Source organism: Platalea leucorodia (genome assembly GCF_965183815.1).
Source record: "Platalea leucorodia genome assembly, chromosome: 5".
NCBI lineage: Eukaryota > Metazoa > Chordata > Aves > Pelecaniformes > Threskiornithidae > Platalea > Platalea leucorodia.
In genome coordinates this window covers 56,199,679-56,218,831 of record NC_138827.1, presented here as the reverse complement: position 1 = coordinate 56,218,831, position 19,153 = coordinate 56,199,679, and the positions used below count along the sequence as shown (strand labels likewise).

Sequence of the window (19,153 nt, the reverse complement as noted above, 5' to 3'; positions counted from 1 at the left end):
GGGGATAGAGGGACATGTTCATCCACACAAAAGATGTGGTTCACGTGACTAGAAACTCTTTGCAGTGAAATGTGAGACTGAAACCTCAGAATAGTTGAGAGCCAATTTAGGGGTCTTAACTAAAGGGTAGGAGTATGTGATTGTATGGGTTATTTGGCTCAGTGTTCTACTCTGCATAAGTCAGAGCAGAGGCTTGATGGTCTACTTCCTATAAAGACAACAGATATTCAGCTGACAGGACAATCAATAATATTTATGCTTTCATAGAAATTCCATCCTGGACTTGGCATTTCTTTCATAACTTTGTGCTGCTTTTGAAAAGTTGATTTCAATGGTTCAATATTAATAAACAAATGCAGTCTTAAAAAATTCTAAAGAATTTCCAGGGAGCTCTAATTCATTATATAATTTGATAAGAAGTATCCTATATGTATAAAGTATTTTATTTCATTAAATTAAATATCACTTTATTTCTAAAGTAAAGTTGTGATTTCAGGTGTGCGATTCACCAAAAATAGCTTTTTGATTATAGCTTATCACATAATTTTACATGATGGTGAAGGCACAGATGTTTCAGGCATCCCATTTTGATTCGAAGCTCATTGAAATAGCAAGGAAGATTCTTGCTGGTTTCACTAGGATTGGAAGTCACAAGTTCTATATCTCAATGTTTGGAAAACTAACACATCAGGCCAGTAAATAATTGTCCAAATCAAATAATAATGTTTGCAGTGTCATTAAAAGATTAATTAGAGAGCTCTTTCAACCCTCCCTCAGAAGCTAATTGTCTTAATTTATTTATTAACTTCTATAAACAAGAAGCAATTGCTCAAGATAAGCAGTCTTTGTCACTAGTGCCCCATTGACACAATGAGAATATAAATGATTAAGTAAAACAGATTAAAGGTAAAACAACACTGGGAATGTGTACGGAACAATGTGGTGAGGAATGAAATACCAAGAATTTATTACACCTGAAGAGAAGAATAAAAGTATACTAAATTTTGAGCAAAGCTTCTTATTAACTTTGACCTGGACTCAAGGAGCTTAAAGTCAGAGATTCAGGTTCTGTCCCTATCAAAGTAATCAGTTTTTCTTAGTGACTTCTGTAGACGTCACATATCAGCCCAACTTTGAAAAAAAAAAGAAATAGTGGGAAAATAAAATGAGGTCCTGTGACAGAGTTAATAAAATCTTTCTGGAGTCAGACTAAAGAGTGGATTTTGAATATGTCAAATTGTGAATAATGAAAGAAAGGAATTAGGAGTGGTATACTCAAGTTTGCATAGAGTACCTAGACAACCAAGCACTAGTTCAGCCAACTAACAGAAAATTAAAGAATAATTAGACCTAATATAGTAGAAAAAGGAAATCTAATGGATGGCAACAAGCAATAATTGACATTGGCTGAATCTTATGTGAAGAAAATAATTACCTGGAAGAAAAGTGAGGTTTTGTTTGTCTCATGCTAAGTGCACTGAGCTTCAAAAAATGTCCCCACACTCTGCCATTGTCTGGAGGCAATGGCAAAATTATCTAAGAGAAAAAAGAAAACTGGATCCCTTTAAAATCTGAAAAGATATTTAACCAATGTTTTGATTTTCCTTGAACAGTTTTGCATTTGAATCATGTTTTCAGAACTATGTGGCATAACATAAGAGTAATTACTAAATCAGAATGTCATTCATTTGTGTGAAGCTTTCTGTCAACCTGTGGCTGAGGTTCTTGTGGAGGATGTTATACAGCTCAGTGGTCTTTATTGGTCTAGGTTGGTCTTGTATAATGAGCTCAGGAAAAGTAGCAAAGTCTTGGATGGCTTATATGTTATCCAGGAAGAGAGGTTCTTTTTCTCCCTAGGTATTAGAGATTCACCCTACTTCTACTGGCAATAGGCACTGAGGGAGGGCAGTATCTTAAAACACAAAGTTGTATAAGTACATAAAAATCTCTAAAGCAGTGTAGTTATGTACTGATTGTAATATTTCTAATAATATTTTTTGTAATTCAAACATTCCACCTACAAGTAAAATGAAAACAGAACCATAGAATCATAGACTAAATTAGGTTGTAAAGGACCTTTGCAAGACATCTGGCTAAATCAGGGTCACCTTCAAAGTCTGGTCAGGGCCTTGAACCATCAAGTTTTTAACATCTTCAGTGATGATGATTCTAGATCTCATTCATCAACTTCTTATAGTGTTTGGCCAACCTCACAATGAAGAATATTTCCTTTTTTCTAATCAAAATTGCTTTGCTACAACTTTTGCATGCAGTGTTTCTTATCCTTTTACTATGCACCTTGGAGAATTGTCTAGGCCCATCTTCTCAACATCCTTCCAGAAGGTATTTGGAGACAGCATTTAGATCCTCCTTTAGTCTTATGTTCCTCAGCCTAAAAAAATCCAGTTCCTTCAGGCTCTCCTCATATGTTATGTGCTCCAGCCCTCTGAACATCTTGGTGGCTCTTCACTGGACTTGCTCTAGTCTGTTGATAACTCTCTTGTACAGATGTTTTAAATCCAGACACAATGTCCCAGATTCCATTTTGCAAGTACCAAACACCAGGGAATATTTGCTGCCCTTGACCTGTTGGCTCTACTAATGAGCTTTGTCTTCTTTTCCACAAGACAATAGTCCTAGCTCATGTTCAGCTGTTCAGCTTCATATCTGCTAGGATCTCAGGTGTTTACCCATAAAGCACTTTTCTAGGCAGTATACCCAACCTGAACTGTTGCATAAGGTTTTTCTGGTTCCAGGTGCAGGACTTTGCATTTCTCTGCCTTAGAACAGATCTTGTTAGATAACAACAAGGCAAAGAAGACACTAAATACATTAATCATATCTGTTGCTAGGTCTCCTTTCTCCTTCAGCAGCAGGCCTCTATTTTCCTTGGTCTGACTTGCTGAAAATGTACATGTAGAAGTCCTTTTTGTTATCACTCACATTGCTTACTCATTTCAAAACAGGCTGAGTTTTGAAATGTCATGTAATTTAATCACTGTATGTCCAGGCCATGTTTCTGTAGTCCTCCCAAGTAGCCTATCCCAGCTTTCAACTTAGGTAGACTTCTTGGTATTTGAGCTCAGACAGGAGTTCCACGTGCATTCACGTCAGCCTCTTGCTGTGCCTGCTCAACTTCCTGCACATCCAAATGGACTACTGTGCTATAAGGACATCATTCTTGAAGACCAAACACATCACCTGGGCTGTTTTACCTTTTATGGCAGCCTCACCTGGTACTCAGCCTACTAACTACTATAGCAGATTCTGACCACGGTATCCCTATTGCCAGCCTCTCTGATTCCAGCTCTTAAGATCCTGACCAGTTCATTGCTCATTCAATACCAAAGTTTTAGTTCAAAGTACTCCTTGGTGTGGAGTGCAGCTATCGCCCCTGCCCACCTATTCTCATTACAGTCTCTATTCATCCATCACAAGCACCCCAGGCTAATCCCACTACATCTCCGTGATCCCAATGAAGTCAGAGCATTCCAGCTGTGTCCATGTCTTGTGCCTGTTTCCCACACTGTTTGCATCTGTGTCTAGGCACTTGAGATGGGTCCCTAGTAGTACCACTTTCTGGTGGGAGTGTTTTTCCCAGACACTTTTTTCACTAGTCCCCATTTTGACTCTAGGCCCAAGCTAAAATTGCTTGAAGCCCTTCTCATGAGGTCAGCAAATTTGTTGCTTAAGATTTCACCCATTTTTTTCTGTTAGATCACATCTCTCCCCAGATGCCATCCATCCTCAAAGAGGATTCAGTGACTGTAAAAGCCTAAGACCTGACTGCAACAGCTGTTCAGCCAGGTGTTGACCTGTGGGAGGCATCTGCTTCTAACCAAGCCTTTCTCCTTGACTGCAGGGTCCAGAATTTTAAATGATCTTTTATTTCTAGGATAAAAAGAAAACTTTCAGAATGACATTCCAGTGTGAATTTATCTAATTAAGGATGAGTGGCTTAAATAAAGTAGGTATTGCTTACATTTTATGTACTTTCACTTAATTTACTTAATTGACTTGGGTGAAAGTAATAAATTTACAAAGAGTAACAGCATTCCTTAATGACAACTTCAAAAAAAAGCAGCTGAGTAAGGCAGTTGATTTTATTTTTTAAAAAAGAATTTATGTTTGTAAACTGATCAAAGACAAACAAGTACAAGTAGAACTTCTTGAATTTTCTCTGGCTAAAATCAGGTAAAAGAAATCAAAATAAGGTAAAAAGTATTAAAAGGTTTTTGTTTAGAACTTTATTTGGAATAAGGAGAAAACCTCCTTCCCTCTAAAGTTCTTGGTCTCCTTGCAACTGCTAACGATCAAAGATATAGTTGTTTTAATAAGCTAAATACTAAGTTATAAACTGATAACTAAGTTTTAGAAAGTGAACTTACTTAATTGTGCAGCTATGTAATTTCACGCAGACTTTTAGACTGCTTCTTCTATCCCTTAACAAAAAAAGAAGGAAGGTAGGCTCATTAAAAATAAAAAGAACAAAAAAGTGACATTAAAGATTTTACTTCTCATAATAATGGAAACAGTATATTGGATCATTAATAAGGAAAAAAATGTTTTAAAGACCAAGTGTCTGGAGAAGTGAGTAACCCAAACCAAATCAACCCTTGCCAGTAAATTAATTTTGCTGGTTTAAATAGGCTTATTCCAACTGTAGAAAATTCTCCTCTTCCAACAATACCATCTTCCTTACCAGGTCTCCCTCTTTCCATCACCTCCATGAACCAAGAGAATTCCTTCCCTCCTTTCCCAGCTCCCTTCTCTTCATCAATCTGCAGTAATGCCACAGTCTCCCTTTCTTTCTTTGCCTGGTGCACCCTGCATTCTAGATACTTGTCCCATCTAACCATGCTCAGATGTATCCACAGGAGGAGTAATCCCCTTCTTTTCCCAGAAGTTCCTCTATACAAAAAAAATAATGTGCAGAACATTCTTTGACTTATTTCAATGCCAAATAATAATCAGAATAATAAGTAGCAATATAATATAAAAAAAACCCAACAACTGTAATCCTATCCACTAGATCTAAGAGGAAGAAAGGGTAGCTGAAACATAACAGTGATCAACTTAAGGCTGCAAAGTATCTTGCTTACCTTATGTGGCGGGTTAACCTAGGCCGGCTGCCAGATGCCCACCCACCCAGCTGCTCTCTCACTCACCCTCTTCAGCAGGAGGGGAGGAGGAAATAAGATAAAAAAAGCTTGTGGGTCGAGATAACAACAACTGGCTGGAACCAGCTGGAACCGTCTGGAACCAGCTGTGTCTGGTATGGCGTGTCCCCTGGCCTCATAGCTGATGTGTAGTTTAAAGCTAGCTATGCCTGAGCTCCAAGCCAGGATAAATGCTTAGCCTCCCAGCCATACAGAAATTTCTTGTCCATACTAGCACAATGCCAAATCCAAGTTACTAATCTCTGCTGAAAAACTAATGTCGTCATGTGGCTCTGTTTGGCTTTGGAGTTCAGGCACAGTTATCTTTCTTCTGACTTTTATATATCATGCAAACATATCCTCAGATGCTACAAACTATGTAGCACGGTTGATGTTTTGTGTGAGTGAGCCAAGCAGATTTAGTCTCTGTGGTTGACACTCTCTGATACACAGAAAATCTTTACAGCACATCTTCCAATGTGACACATAGCCTGGCTGCAAAGTTCATCCCATAATGGGAAACAGGGTCATAATACATCTGAACTGCAGTTCCTGTGAGCTGCCAGGGCAATCCTAATAGGTACAGATTACTGTCATAACTACCCAGACAAAGTACATGGGAACTTCCTATTCCACCTGGGAGAGCAATAGCTTTAATGTTCTACTCAGTTTTGGAGTAACTTTTCTATTGTGGCATTGACCTTGCTTGTAGAATGGACATTATGATTTTTAATCAGGAGATGAAGGAATAAGCTTGCCAAAATATTTTTACTTAATGTTGACTTTCCAATAAGCACAAAGAAGAATGGTGTTAAGGTGTTCATGTCATGGATGTTATTATATTTACTTAAACTTCTAGAAAATACTAACAGATTATATGTATATATATTAAAAAAAAAAAAACAACCAAAACCAAAACCAACAAAACAACCAAGATTCCCACCCCAACCAAAAAAAGAGAAAGGAAAAAAAAGATTAAACAAAGCCACCAGAGTATACAATGATGTAATTTTACTGATCTTTATTTTCATGTTTCTAAAGACTCAGACTTTGAGATGCCATAGATTTTTAGTTTTAGCACTTATTTTATAGCCAGAAAAAAAAAATTAAGATTTCTGAACTATTCAATGCTTGAGACAAATTCAGATGTGACTTAAAAAGTAAGTCAGCAGTAAATGAGGCTCTTGCATTTTCTCTTTGAAACAATGCAATGAAAAGGGAAGAAACAGTGCAACCATTGTCATTCATGTGGCAACAATAGATCTGACTCTGCAGCAGCCAAAACAAGTTCTTTAAATTGTGTATTGATAGGATTAATAAGAACTAAAAAATACAGACAAAGAAAGAAGATAATTTTTCTCTTGACTGTTTCCATGTAACTTCTTTGTTCCCATTGTCTTTTAGAGACTGTGCCTCATCAGCCTAAACTGTTGGTTTCAGTATCTGTTTTCCCAGTGTTATGAAGGACATTAATTGTTGCTTCTAGTGAAACCAAAATTAGATGACAAGAAGAACATTAAAGTGATCTTTTAATTTCATCTCCAAAGATGAAAAGTAAACACAGCATACTCATGCATGGGTTCCTGTAGGGATATTGCTGTGCTGGAAGTCACCTGAAGAATTAAGACTGAGCCTATTTTAGTGGGGTGCAGGGTCCTATTTGCTATTCCAGGAAAGCATTTTTGCTCACTGTCTATAAATCAAAGCAGCTCCAACCAGTAACAAGAAAGCTTGCAAGCTTACAAAAATCTTCATAATGAAATAGAGAGATGGTACAGAGTTGTACACACTTAGATACATACAAAGCACCTCCATCATCAAATATTACCAGGAAAAATAATCTCAACTGCATAGGATTTCAAGAGGTTAATCTGAAGAAAATTGCAGAAAAAATGGCTCTTTGTCAGATTTCCTTGATAGAGATACACAGAGAGCAAATACATGAACCAAATGTTCCTGTTGCGCCTGTAAGTTCATAAGGAAACTTTTCTTTTGTGATTTTGCATTGTTGAAAGGCAATTTATACATGAATTTATCTGACAGCAGATGCTGTCATCTGGCTTTAGTGCCTTAATCTGCTACTAAAAACAGCTTTATTTTTCTCTTTTCAATAAAAAATAACAAGGTTGTATTTATTGAGTGCAAGTCTCTCTTTGTGTTAAAATAAGTTATTTTAACGTTGCAGATCTTCCAACTATTGGCTCAACCGCATCCAGTCCTTTCTCTACTGCAATGAAAATGGTCTCCTGGGAAGCTTTTCTGAAGATACGCACACATGCACCTGCCCTAATGACCAGGTTGCCTGCCATGGGTTCCTTCCCTGCATGGTTGGAGATGGCTCTGCGTGCTTGAGCTGTGCTCCTGACAATCGCACCCGCTGTGGGAGCTGCAATGCTGGCTACATGTTGAGCCAAGGGCTTTGCAAGCCTGAAGTGGCAGAATCAACAGAGCACTACATTGGGTTCGAGACTGACCTTCAGGACCTGGAAATGAAGTATTTATTGCAGAAGACAGACCGGAGAATTGAGGTCCATGCCATTTTCATCAGCAATGACATGCGCCTCAACAGCTGGTTTGATCCTTCTTGGCGCAAGCGGATGCTCCTTACTCTTAAGAGTAACAAGTACAAGTCTAGCCTGGTCCATATGATACTGGGCCTCTCTCTTCAAATTTGCCTAACTAAAAACAGCACCTTAGAGCCCGTTCTTGCTGTTTATGTCAATCCTTTTGGGGGCAGCCACTCTGAGAGCTGGTTTATGCCTGTGAATGAAAATAATTTCCCAGACTGGGAGCGGACTAAACTGGACTTACCCCTTCAGTGTTATAACTGGACGCTGACTCTGGGCAACAAATGGAAGACATTTTTTGAAACTGTACACATCTATTTGAGGAGTCGAATAAAGTCAAACAGTCTAAATGGCAATGAGAGCATCTACTATGAACCCCTGGAATTTATTGATCCCTCAAGAAATCTGGGCTATATGAAAATCAATAACATCCAAGTGTTTGGCTACAGCATGCACTTTGACCCAGAAGCAATTCGAGACTTGATTTTGCAGCTGGACTACCCCTATACTCAGGGATCACAGGACTCAGCACTTTTGCAGTTGTTAGAGATACGGGATCGTGTAAATAAACTCTCTCCACCTGGTCAACGTCGTCTAGACCTCTTCTCTTGCTTGCTCCGTCATAGACTCAAACTGTCTACCAGTGAAGTGGTGAGGATTCAATCTGCTTTGCAGGCCTTTAATGCCAAATTGCCAAACACAGTGGATTATGACACAACCAAATTATGTAGTTAACCATAAATATGAAGCACAACACAAAACCTTGAAGGAGTTTTTACAGTGCTTTTGTGGAACAGTTTATGTTTGGAAGAGTAAATTTAAATTGTCTTTTCAATATCTGTCTTATATCAGTCAATACTGTTGGATGGCAATTTACACACATGAACTTGCTGACAATGAATATATTATACCTGCAGTTTTGGTTTATGAATGAAATAAATACTGACACCAGTCTAGAAGACATTCTACTTTTTACAATAAATTTCATTTGTAATTTTATATGTTCCATGGCAATGCTTTTGTGCATTACATCCTCTAGAGGGAACATAGAAGGATACCAATAAAATTTTGTAGCTGAACAGTTATTAAAAAGAAATGCTGTGGGATTCTTTTTTCTTACACAAAAGTAGTAACCTTGATACACTTTTGTGTGTGTTGAACACAGGAGGTGTAGGTAAAGAGAAGATAGTGACTCAAGATTTTAACAGAAACTGTAGAAAAGTCAAAGCCATAGAATATTTTATTCTTAGGATGTGGATCTAAATGTTCATGCTGAGCTGAAGTGACAACTGTAGTGATGCTTTACTTGCTACACCTGAGACTTTCCTAAGGCATGTCCTTTTCAAGGTGCTTAACATGACATACAGACTCCCAGAGTGGTAACATTGAGTGTTTTAGGATGGATAGGAGGTTAGTATTGTGAGATACACAGTAATGAAAGGTTGCACTAGCTCAATAGGAGACAGGTGAGAGGTTGTCTTTGCAACTGATATTACTCACATTACAAAAGAAACAACTTTTCCAGACAAAGCACTTTTTGAAAGTCTCCATAATTCTTTGTTTTTCATATTTATAGAAATAATTAAGCACATGTATACATTACCTCCTCCCAAATACACACACTATAATATTTATCTAGACTTATCTGTTTTGAACTATTTACCTAAATACTATCCATGCTGATTAGATTCAAATTAATTTAAAAAAAATCCCTGACAATGCAACTGTTTAGTATGTGGATATTTTTTTATTAGTACAGAAAATCTCGTTTCCATGCAAGATTTTTCAGTTTTAAAAATATACCCTCTTACAGATACATGACAGCTATTGAAATCTAGTTTATAAAACTGAAAGTGCAAATAAATATGTCATTATCAATTAACAAAATTAATTAAATGTGCATGACTGGATCAAAATTAAGTTCTTTGGTATTTTACACATTCCAGCAGAAAAAATACATCTAAGACAGCAGAACTTGGGACTCTAAAGAAAGTTTTGCTACATCTTGCAAGGAATAGTACAAATGGCCAGGCTGTCAGAAGTCCTTGTCAGTAAATACAGGGTTAAGTGAAGGGAATTGATACAAAGTCTTAGTAGCACCTCCTTATGTTAAATCTAAATCCGTGTCATTGATGTAAAAGCCAACTTGTTTTTTAAAATGGGAAAGAATTACATACAAAACTACCATTTTAAGTGCAAGTACAGAAAGAAAAAGCTCCATATTTAATTCATATACAATTTTAATTCAACTAGACGTCAATTAATTTCAATTAAATTAAACTTTATTAAATTCAAATTAGTTGTATTACAATCTAATTCTGAATTGTATCCTAATCTGAATTTAAGGTACACTCCTCACTTCATTTCTAGCTAGACCACAGCAGGACAAGAAATGCAATGCCTCATAAATAAATGTAAGCAAAATAAAATGCAAGGCCAGAAACACTTCAGAAACCTACTGCGAGGGAAAATCTTCTTTTCTTTAGAAATTCCTGTCTCTCCCGATTTTACCAAATATTTATAAGGATTACTATTTCACCAATGCACATTCAGATAACTGCTCAGACCTTCTATACTAGGAAGCCCCCCTAGAACTAAAATTAGCTTTTTTTACTTGTAATCAAGTTCTAGATGAATTCCTGTTTGTTTTCTACTTACAGCTTTCTTTTGCTAATAAATAATGTATCTCAGCCCCTTTTCTGTGTGTCAAAACTTTGGCTTGCTCTTGTATTGGTAAGACCTTCTCAGTTAAGATTCTTACTATTCCTGTTTTCATCTCCAAGTCTTTACTTTGGTATGTCTTTGCCAACTATAATAAATTGTAGAATTAAGATAGTTTGATTTTACTACTCAGTACCTTATGTAGTCTTTTTAAATTAAAAAAAAAGACTATGATGTTATGATATAAACAAAAAGTAAAAAAAAAAATCCTCTTCTGTTCATAGAAAGTAAAAGTTAGTTACAACAGAAATGTAGGGCAATGATAAATAAAGCATTTGCTTATGTTATCCCTTCACTAGGGATATACTAATATGTCATGGTAAATGATCTGAGGGTTTTTTTTCCCCCCCTCTTTCATGATCCTTCCTAAAATAATTCCTCAATAACTTTTTTTTTCTTTCTGGGTTGGGTTGTTTTTTGGGTTTTTTTTGGTTGTTTTTTTTAAATATCTTTCTCTGCCAAGATGGAAAGCTCTTCACTATGCCCAAATATGTACACAATAGAATGTGCGAATAAGAAAAAGCTAAAAGAGGCTTGAGTCAGACATCATTTAATTATTATACAACACATTAAGTGTATTTGAAGAGATTAATGGAAAACCCCTGTTATTACTGTATCTTTGTGCCACATTAAAAGTATGATACAACTTTCTTAGCCGACTAGTCATGGACTAGTTTTGGATTTTGGAACCTGTGGGACTTGGAATAGTGAGAGTTTCTAGTTTACCAAAACTGGATTCCATAAAGATCAATATAAAAGGAAAAAAAAAGTAAATAATGAAAAAGAAAGTCACAGAATTTATCTGGTTCTCAAGTTACAAACAGGAGTCAACAATATGTCCCTATTGATACTTTTCCAATTGAAATCTTTCTATGTCCTCAAAAAGAACTTCAGGATGTGTAAAAAAAAAAGAGAAGTCTGGAGAAGTCAAAACAGTCAAGGACTTGATCCATAAGAAAATTTTGTGATAAGATATGAACACACTTGTGGGGAAAAGACCTGTGGCTATGACTATGTACACTCATTTCTATCTGGACATTGTGGATAATATTTCTCCTACTTAGTGTATGCTGTACATCAGATCCTGGCTCTGTTTTTTTTGCTGTCTATTTCCCTTTGCATTCATCAATGCTGTTATTACCTGCCATTATAAACTGAAAAAAAATCCAAGGAAATTATAGTAATATATGGAACTATATCATGACAATCTAAAACCTTATTCAGAACAAACATAGGTGACTATAGTTCCAGTAACCAAGTAGATACTAATTATAACATAGTAACCTTCCTGCTTAAGTGAAGGCAACTTTTATCTTACACAAAACTCTGAGAACATTAGTTTCCAAGGAAATACAATTCATGTCATGTCTGAAGGCAGGGAGCCAAACTAATATCTAGAAGTTCTATTGCAGGAACAAACTGTAATAAGGATGGGCTACCTTATCACTGCCTAAAAAACAGAATTAGGTTTGCCAGAGTGATCTAAACCTCTAGGTGATACACTTCAAAATACAGAGACTGAATTGAATCATATTCATCACGAAGATGAATAAACCTTCATTTCTCTCATTTCTTACTGAAAAGACACACACAGCCAGAAAATGTGTTTAAATTCTAGTGGCTGAAGGTGAAGAGAGGTGTAGTTGCATTTCAGGGTGTTTCTTCCTTTGCCACAGAACAGTTATACCTGTACAAATATTTGGAGGAATAGCCTTTGTTTCCAAAAGTATGCATATACTGACTGCATTTATTGTGAAAGTGCTTATTCAGCAAATACTTCAAGTTGGGAAAGAGGTGAAAGCCAAGAGAAGTCAGTTTTTCCCAGGTTGACTAAGCAGCCAGGCAGCTTGAGCAGGAGAGAGGACAGAGACATGAAGGAGGGTGCTACAATTGTCAAAAGATCATTTGCTTGAAAACACAACACATATTCCAGGTACAAAGCAAAACATAGCAGAGCACCAAGGAAGAAAGGTGATCAACACCCACATCACTACTCTGCTGAGCTACATCTAACTTTGAATCCTGCATGGCAATGGAGCTGTGACAGCAAACAGGTAAATGTGATATGGTAAAGGATCAGTCTTCTATAATCCATCAGCAATTGTTTTTTTGACAGGTAGGTGATAGAATCTGAACTACAGCTTGTGCTACCCATAGTCACCCTTATGAACAGGAGCATGCTCTAAACAGTGTAACAGGAGCTCCTGCCAAGAGTGCAAGCAGGAAGACAAGGAAAAGTGGAAAGAGGGAAGGAACAAGGATCTCATTTTACCAGGCTTTTAAACAAGTAGAAGAGAGCCCCTATGTCCCACTGTAGTTAAAACAAGAGATCAAGATCACCTTGGGTGTGGTAGGAGTTTGGAAACAAGAAATGTCATGGCTCCTTTTTCATGAGAATCAGTGACACGACAGACCTTGACACTACAGTTAATATGGTGTTATTACTGCCATACACAGTTGATTGAGACTTACAGCACAGGCAGTTTATAGGGTTGCATGACTAGCTTTGGGTCTATTCACTCAGCTTCATATTTTAAGCAAGAAATCTATTCTAGATGTAGAATAGTTATCTAATGTTCTTCTGCATACAGATATCACTTATTAAGCAACCTATAACCCTGGGGCACAGTATATATAATGTCAACTTATCCACATGACAGAGGAGCGTATGGCTTTCTGAGACATTCTAGGTTCACAAATTTGGCAGAGTGGCCACACCACAGATTACACTGCTTTGGGAGTGAGTGCGCATGGAGGACCACGAGTCATAATTTCACTCCTCACCAAATGAACAACATTAAAGTGTGAATTATGATTAAGGAAACGGTTTTAAGAAATGGTGTAAATTTTTCCTTGCCTACAGATTATTTCTTGGATAGTAGTGTGCATCTAAAATTATCAGTGTCTCTTGTCAACACACTTACATATTCCTCTTCATTTTATGGTACATTTTAGTCCAACATATGCATATATGAAAGAGAAATACAGCCAAATGACAATGCTAGTAACAATAGCTGATGAAAGGCTGTCTGCTCTCTGGACACAGTTGCACTAGTTATTGTATGTCTGCCTATGATCTCATCTTCAACATACAGAAAACAGAAAAGAGGGTAAAACCACCTGGGAGGCAGAGATGGTTTTGCGCTAAAAACAGTAGTCCCCTGAGAGGGCCTAATCCAGAGCATGACCACCTTTTGAACACATTACAAAAGCTCTCTCTTTTTCAAAAAAGGCTTTTTGTCATTTCTCAGCTGACATGAAAGGGGAAAGAGAAGAAGAGGATTAAAACAAAGCTAGGTGTGTGCATATCAAACTATGATTCCCCAGTGGGGAAAGAGGGAAGAACAAAGAATCTTTGAAGTTCCTTTGGGATCTCATCACAGGTGTGTAGCTCACTCTACAAGCATTTAGATACAATAGGGATAAATGCAACAGAAGACCAGAAATACAAAGATTAGGTACAATTGCTTAACATGAATGCGACACAAGAAAATTGACCACAATTAGTTTTGAACACACAAAATTTTGTCTTACATCTTTCTCTCTCTCTCTCAGCAGGGAAGAAACTTTAAACATTAAACATGCATAAGAGAACAACAAAAGATAATTAATATTATAAATGCATAGATCTTCTTTTATGTGTCCTTTTTATTGACCCACACACACCTTCACTTCAGTTATTCAGTATATTGTTTATGTATTAGGACATAACTCGTTTACCTGCAAAATTAAGGCATCGTAACATGAGAGAAAATTATTGTCATGTGCGTTAGATTTCCAAACAATTTTAAATAAATATGTCTTGCATATAATTATAAATTTTCCAAGTAAGTCCTTCCTCACCATTAAACAAAAAAAAACCCCAAAAGTAATAAAATGTAGTCAAGAAAATTTCCAGAAGGAGATGACAGGTGGTATTTGATATATACATCTTGCTCAATGAACAAAATTAATTCAACTAGTTCTGTTCGCAGAAGCTGAAAGCAGTTCGTATTCTATTCTAACAGTGTAACAAATTTATCCCATCATTTAGTAACAACATAAATTACTTTGGTGCATATAAGTGTGTGTTTAAAAGACATGCCATAGATTAGACAGTAATTCTACAGTGTAGCAATGATCTGAAAATGATTTTTTTTTTAAACTGATTTTGTTCCACTGACGTTCTATGAATTTAATCCCTCTATTGCTGTCCAATGCTTAAGATTTCACTACCAAAATCGGTATTTCTTGAGGAGACTAGTTTGACAGCATTAAATATGAAAGTTCTTGTTTAACAGCAGGACATCACATAGCATCACAGCTATCTTTTTTATATTTGGACGTATAAAGTTAAGAAGTGGACTGAGCTGCTAAGAATTTAAAATGCTGACTTGTCAACACAAAATAGAAAACGGATATTCTTAGTTAAAATTTTTATCTGGACCACTGAAAGCATTAAAGTCTCTAGCCAACCAGAATTTAGTTATAAACATGGAAAACTACCAACTGTTTATTTTCATGTATTATTTCTCAGTTTTAACAGTTTAAGAGAGCAAAATGGACAAATGCAACTGACTTAAATTGAAAATATCAGTGTTATTTCTAAGAAGTCTTAGGTTAAATGGAATATACAGATGACAAATTTTTTCCTTCATCAGAAAAAGTGATGTAACCCCTGTCATATTCTCTTATTAGAATAGATTGGAGTAATTCTATCACTTCAGTTCATCCCAGATATATTTGAATTTTTTTATGTGATTATTTATTAAAGTGGCTGGATTATATACAGACACACACATATTTATTCATTGAACTTTCCTAGTTACTTTTTTCTGTAAGAAAGAGGCAACATTTATTGTCTTTGTTAAAACTGGGAAAAGCTATTATGTAAAGAGCTCAGATACACTGAGCAGTAATCCCCCTGCAAGTCCAGATATTTGACTTTAAGGTTAATAGATGTAATTTCCATGTAAGCACTCTAGGAACAAGCAATTCATGAGAAGCTGAGGTTGCTTTGTAAGCAAGCTCTTCGTCACACTGATACAAGGAAAGGCATCTTTCGGATCACTGAAGCCATCCATACTTACATGGAGGCATTAATCTGGTAAAACTTAAGGCATCTAAAATTAGGGTTTTAAGATAGAAGCATAGGCTTCTTCTATCTGCAATAAAGCTCTGAAGGGAAATTCAGACATTCGGACAGCCTACACCTGTCCATCAGCTATCCAAAGATCCCAGGCTCCTTACCTACATTAGATGTATGATGTTGGACAGTGTGAATAATCAAGCCATGCACAAAAATGGGCAGAAGTCCTAAGGCTGTTATTTATGCCAACTTTCTTGAACCTAGAGCCATTCCTTAGGAAAATCTGCAACATAAGTAAGAGACTAGGGGAAAAAAAAAAGAAAAAAAAAAGAAAAAAAATCAGTCATCAAAAAGAAAGCAGTTATTAAAAAAAAAAAAAAGGCAGTAAGAAGTCATTAAGGGCCACATTTAGCCACTGCATAATCATGCAGGAAGCCTTCTTAGTCAATGCACTGAAATTCAGCAACGTGTGATGTAGCCTAGTGTGAAGACTACTTCAGAATCAGGCCTTAGGGAAATATTTTTAAAACATTAGGAGAAAATGTAAAATCTTCTTTTGAAATATGATGTTTGGATTTATAACCGAGTTTCCCCTGGTAAGTTCTGGGAAATTTCCCTAAATCAAATTAAACTCAGGGAGCTTAGCCAGCCTCATAAATCACTAGTCTGAACTAGGCATGCTTCAAGTTATGCACATCCAAGTCAGGAAGCGTGAGGACAAATTTGATGACATGAAATGAGCCTGCTAGACCTGGATAAAACTCTGAATAAGAACTTTTTGTACCTTGCATAGACAACTGCAAACGAGGCTTGTTTTTGTAAAATATGGGATGAAGTGTCCACATCTGCAAGCTATATTGCTACAGCCCCACTTGATCTTATTCAAGCCCTTATTGCACATTCACAGTAAGGAAAAACTCTGCTCAAACAGTTTTGGAGGTTACTTCAAAATTTGAATCTGAAAATGCTCAAATAAGTATCAGATCTTGGATACCTGCTTCTCCAATGTCCATGCTAGCAGGCAGGAGGCAACTAGAGAACAGGCAAAATGCTATGAATGGAGCCCCTTCAGCTTAAGAAGTTTATTGCTGTGCTAAGAATGAGATCTTCTTTCTCCTTAAAAAATTATCACTAATTCACAATGTAAAGCTGCACTATATGACTGTGCAAGACTTCATATGCAATCAATTAGGTACAGTGGAAAGCATCTGTGACCACCTTCCACTTTCTAGGAAAGCAGCAATGACACTTACTAGGTAATAGAACTTCACCTGGGAGATGTCTGTGGGGGTTCATAGTCTTGAGAAAGGACCTGCTGGTGAGGGAAAGCACCTGTGCTTGTCTCCTAATTAGTATTTAACTGGCACTTAGGGAGGACAGCGACCTGGAGTGCTTCAAATAGGGGCTGCCAACAGAGGCATAGCAGTTCGAATGCTAGTTTGGGGTGGGGAGGGCAGAATGTCCCATGATGCTGCTTGAGCTGCTTTGAGATAGTGAGGTCTGTACTGGTGTTCTGGTAGGAAAACTGGTAGTTATTTCAGACCATGGTGACACAACACAGGATGCTGCTCCTGTAGCAACCCCCTGGGCTGTTCATAGTATATCAGAGGCATCAACCCAGACAGAGCTGCTGAGGGAAGATGTGGTTAGTCATTCAGGTGATGGGCTGCAGCAAGTGCCTGGTGCTGAGATGGAGCTGAGATGGGGGCGGACCTTGTCTGTGGGAGGTGTGCCTTCAATCACTGAGCTGACAGATGAAGGGATGCAGGAAGAGGTCAGTGGATTATGCTCCACACAGGAAGCTGACCAGGAAATCAATAGGATGCTAGCAGTGATGCCGAAAGGACAAGAAGTGCAGCCTCAGGGTGCAGAATAGGATGGCCAAAAGCAAGGCTCAGGCAGGGGGATGGCAGTGATTCTTAGGACAAGACATCTTCAAAGCTTGTCATCCGTGGCTCCAAGATAGCCACTCTCTCCCCTCATTTGGAAGAAAACAGATGGAGAACAGACATGGGGTCCTAGCAATGGAAGGCGGAGAGAAATGAATTAGTTCCTTTTCTGCTGGAAAAGACAACTGGGACAACAGCTCCTGTTCAACAGGTCAAAGCCAGTAGGGAGAAAAAGCAGGGACTACTAATATGTTAGGACTGGAATAGTGTGTCCAATTCTTTCCAGTTCAAAAGAGACATTCAATAATTGAAGATGGTCCAGTGAAAGGCCACGAAGATGATTAGAGGGTTGGAAAACTTGACAAGGTTGAAGGAATTGGAGTTCAGCCTAGAGAGCAGAAGGATTGAGGGGGAGATCTAATCCCAGTCTTTCAAAAGAAGACTGCATATGAGAAGATGAAGGAAGTCTGTCTACCAGGATGCAGGATGAAAGGAAAAGAGGTGATGGGCACAATTTCCTCCAGGGGAAAATCCATATGGATATAAGGAAAAAAATCTTGATTGTGACAACAATAAACATTGCAATGGATTGTGCAGAGAAGTGATGGTATCAAGCCTTGCCTTGGCAGTGTCCTAGGTAAGCTGGCCTTGGTGTCAAAAGAAGGTAGTACCGGATGATTTCCAGACATCCCTTCCAGAGATGCCAACCTGGGATTTTCTGTGTTTCTATAAAGCTAAAGGAGTTAAATCTTACAGCCTCAGCCATACATGCTGCTTCTGTTACAGCAATTCTGACCACAAGATGAATTGATCCAATATTAGAAATGCTCAAAAATATTTAAAAAACTGATTTTAAACTGGAAATAGAGTTTATGAATTTTTCTGGCTTGTACTGTCAGTATTGGATTCTCCTGTGATGCATCATTATGAATTATCACTGTAGTGCATTCATATTGTGAACACAAGAAGCCTGGAACAATAACTTCAAATTCTGTGATTCACTAGCTTCAGTTACAAAATACATTTTGCAAAGAACAATCAATTGTAAAACACAGTGAGGAAGTGCAGAAGTTCTGTAGAGAAAAATCTGGAACGTTTTGTAAGAAGAACTCTGAAGAATGCCTGTTGTGTGTAAGGTACTGCCAACATGAAGAATACATGTGAAGAAAAAGGATAGGTCAGCAATACATTTTTCCTAGTGTATAGGCACGTTTTCCTGGGAAATCACAAAATTATACAGAAGAAATTCTCTTCTTCACCTGCATAAGCAGGAGTAGCTGCTAAAATCAGAACTCGGTCTTTGCGGTACATGGGCAGTCTGCAGTTTCATTAGGGCCATGTGTCTTATGTATCGTCAAGGAGTTTTGATTTCAGCAGAATTACTCTTGGTTTTATATCGTCTGAGAAGCAGTAGATAGCTCCTCTCCTAAAAAAAAATTATTTACTGTAACAGGATTTTCAATGATACTGTGGTTTACCCTGTTAATGCCAAGGGACACATTAAAAGCATAGCACAATTTCAGATATTTCTGTGGTACTAGTATGATGGCCTAGTTTCCATTTAGAAGGACATTGACTTGCCTTCGTTTTCATTTCCAGAGTGCTTCATTAAATTTACAAATGTTTCATTAAGTTTTATTAAATGCATTAAGCTGAGAGTAAGGAGCTGCACTTTGCACACTGCGTGAAATGGACTCCATGGAAAAAGCCTATTATCAAGAGCGATCAGGAGTGATCTATGAATGCTTT

The 19,153-nt window shown here is 37.3% G+C and overlaps 1 protein-coding gene across 2 annotated transcripts in view; it reads left to right on the top strand.

Moving 5' to 3' along the window:
- Positions 1 to 8,461, top strand: part of BRINP3 (BMP/retinoic acid inducible neural specific 3) — a gene marked incomplete at both ends in the record, with an annotated part of 205,626 nt that extends 197,165 nt beyond the window's left edge. For both annotated transcript variants that reach the window (XM_082314485.1, XM_082314486.1), the window contains one exon: positions 7,345 to 8,461. In XM_082314485.1, the coding sequence (XP_082170611.1) occupies positions 7,345 to 8,461 (1,117 nt within the window). The remainder of the gene's footprint in view (positions 1 to 7,344) is intronic.
- Between the last annotated feature and the right edge of the window lie 10,692 nt (positions 8,462 to 19,153).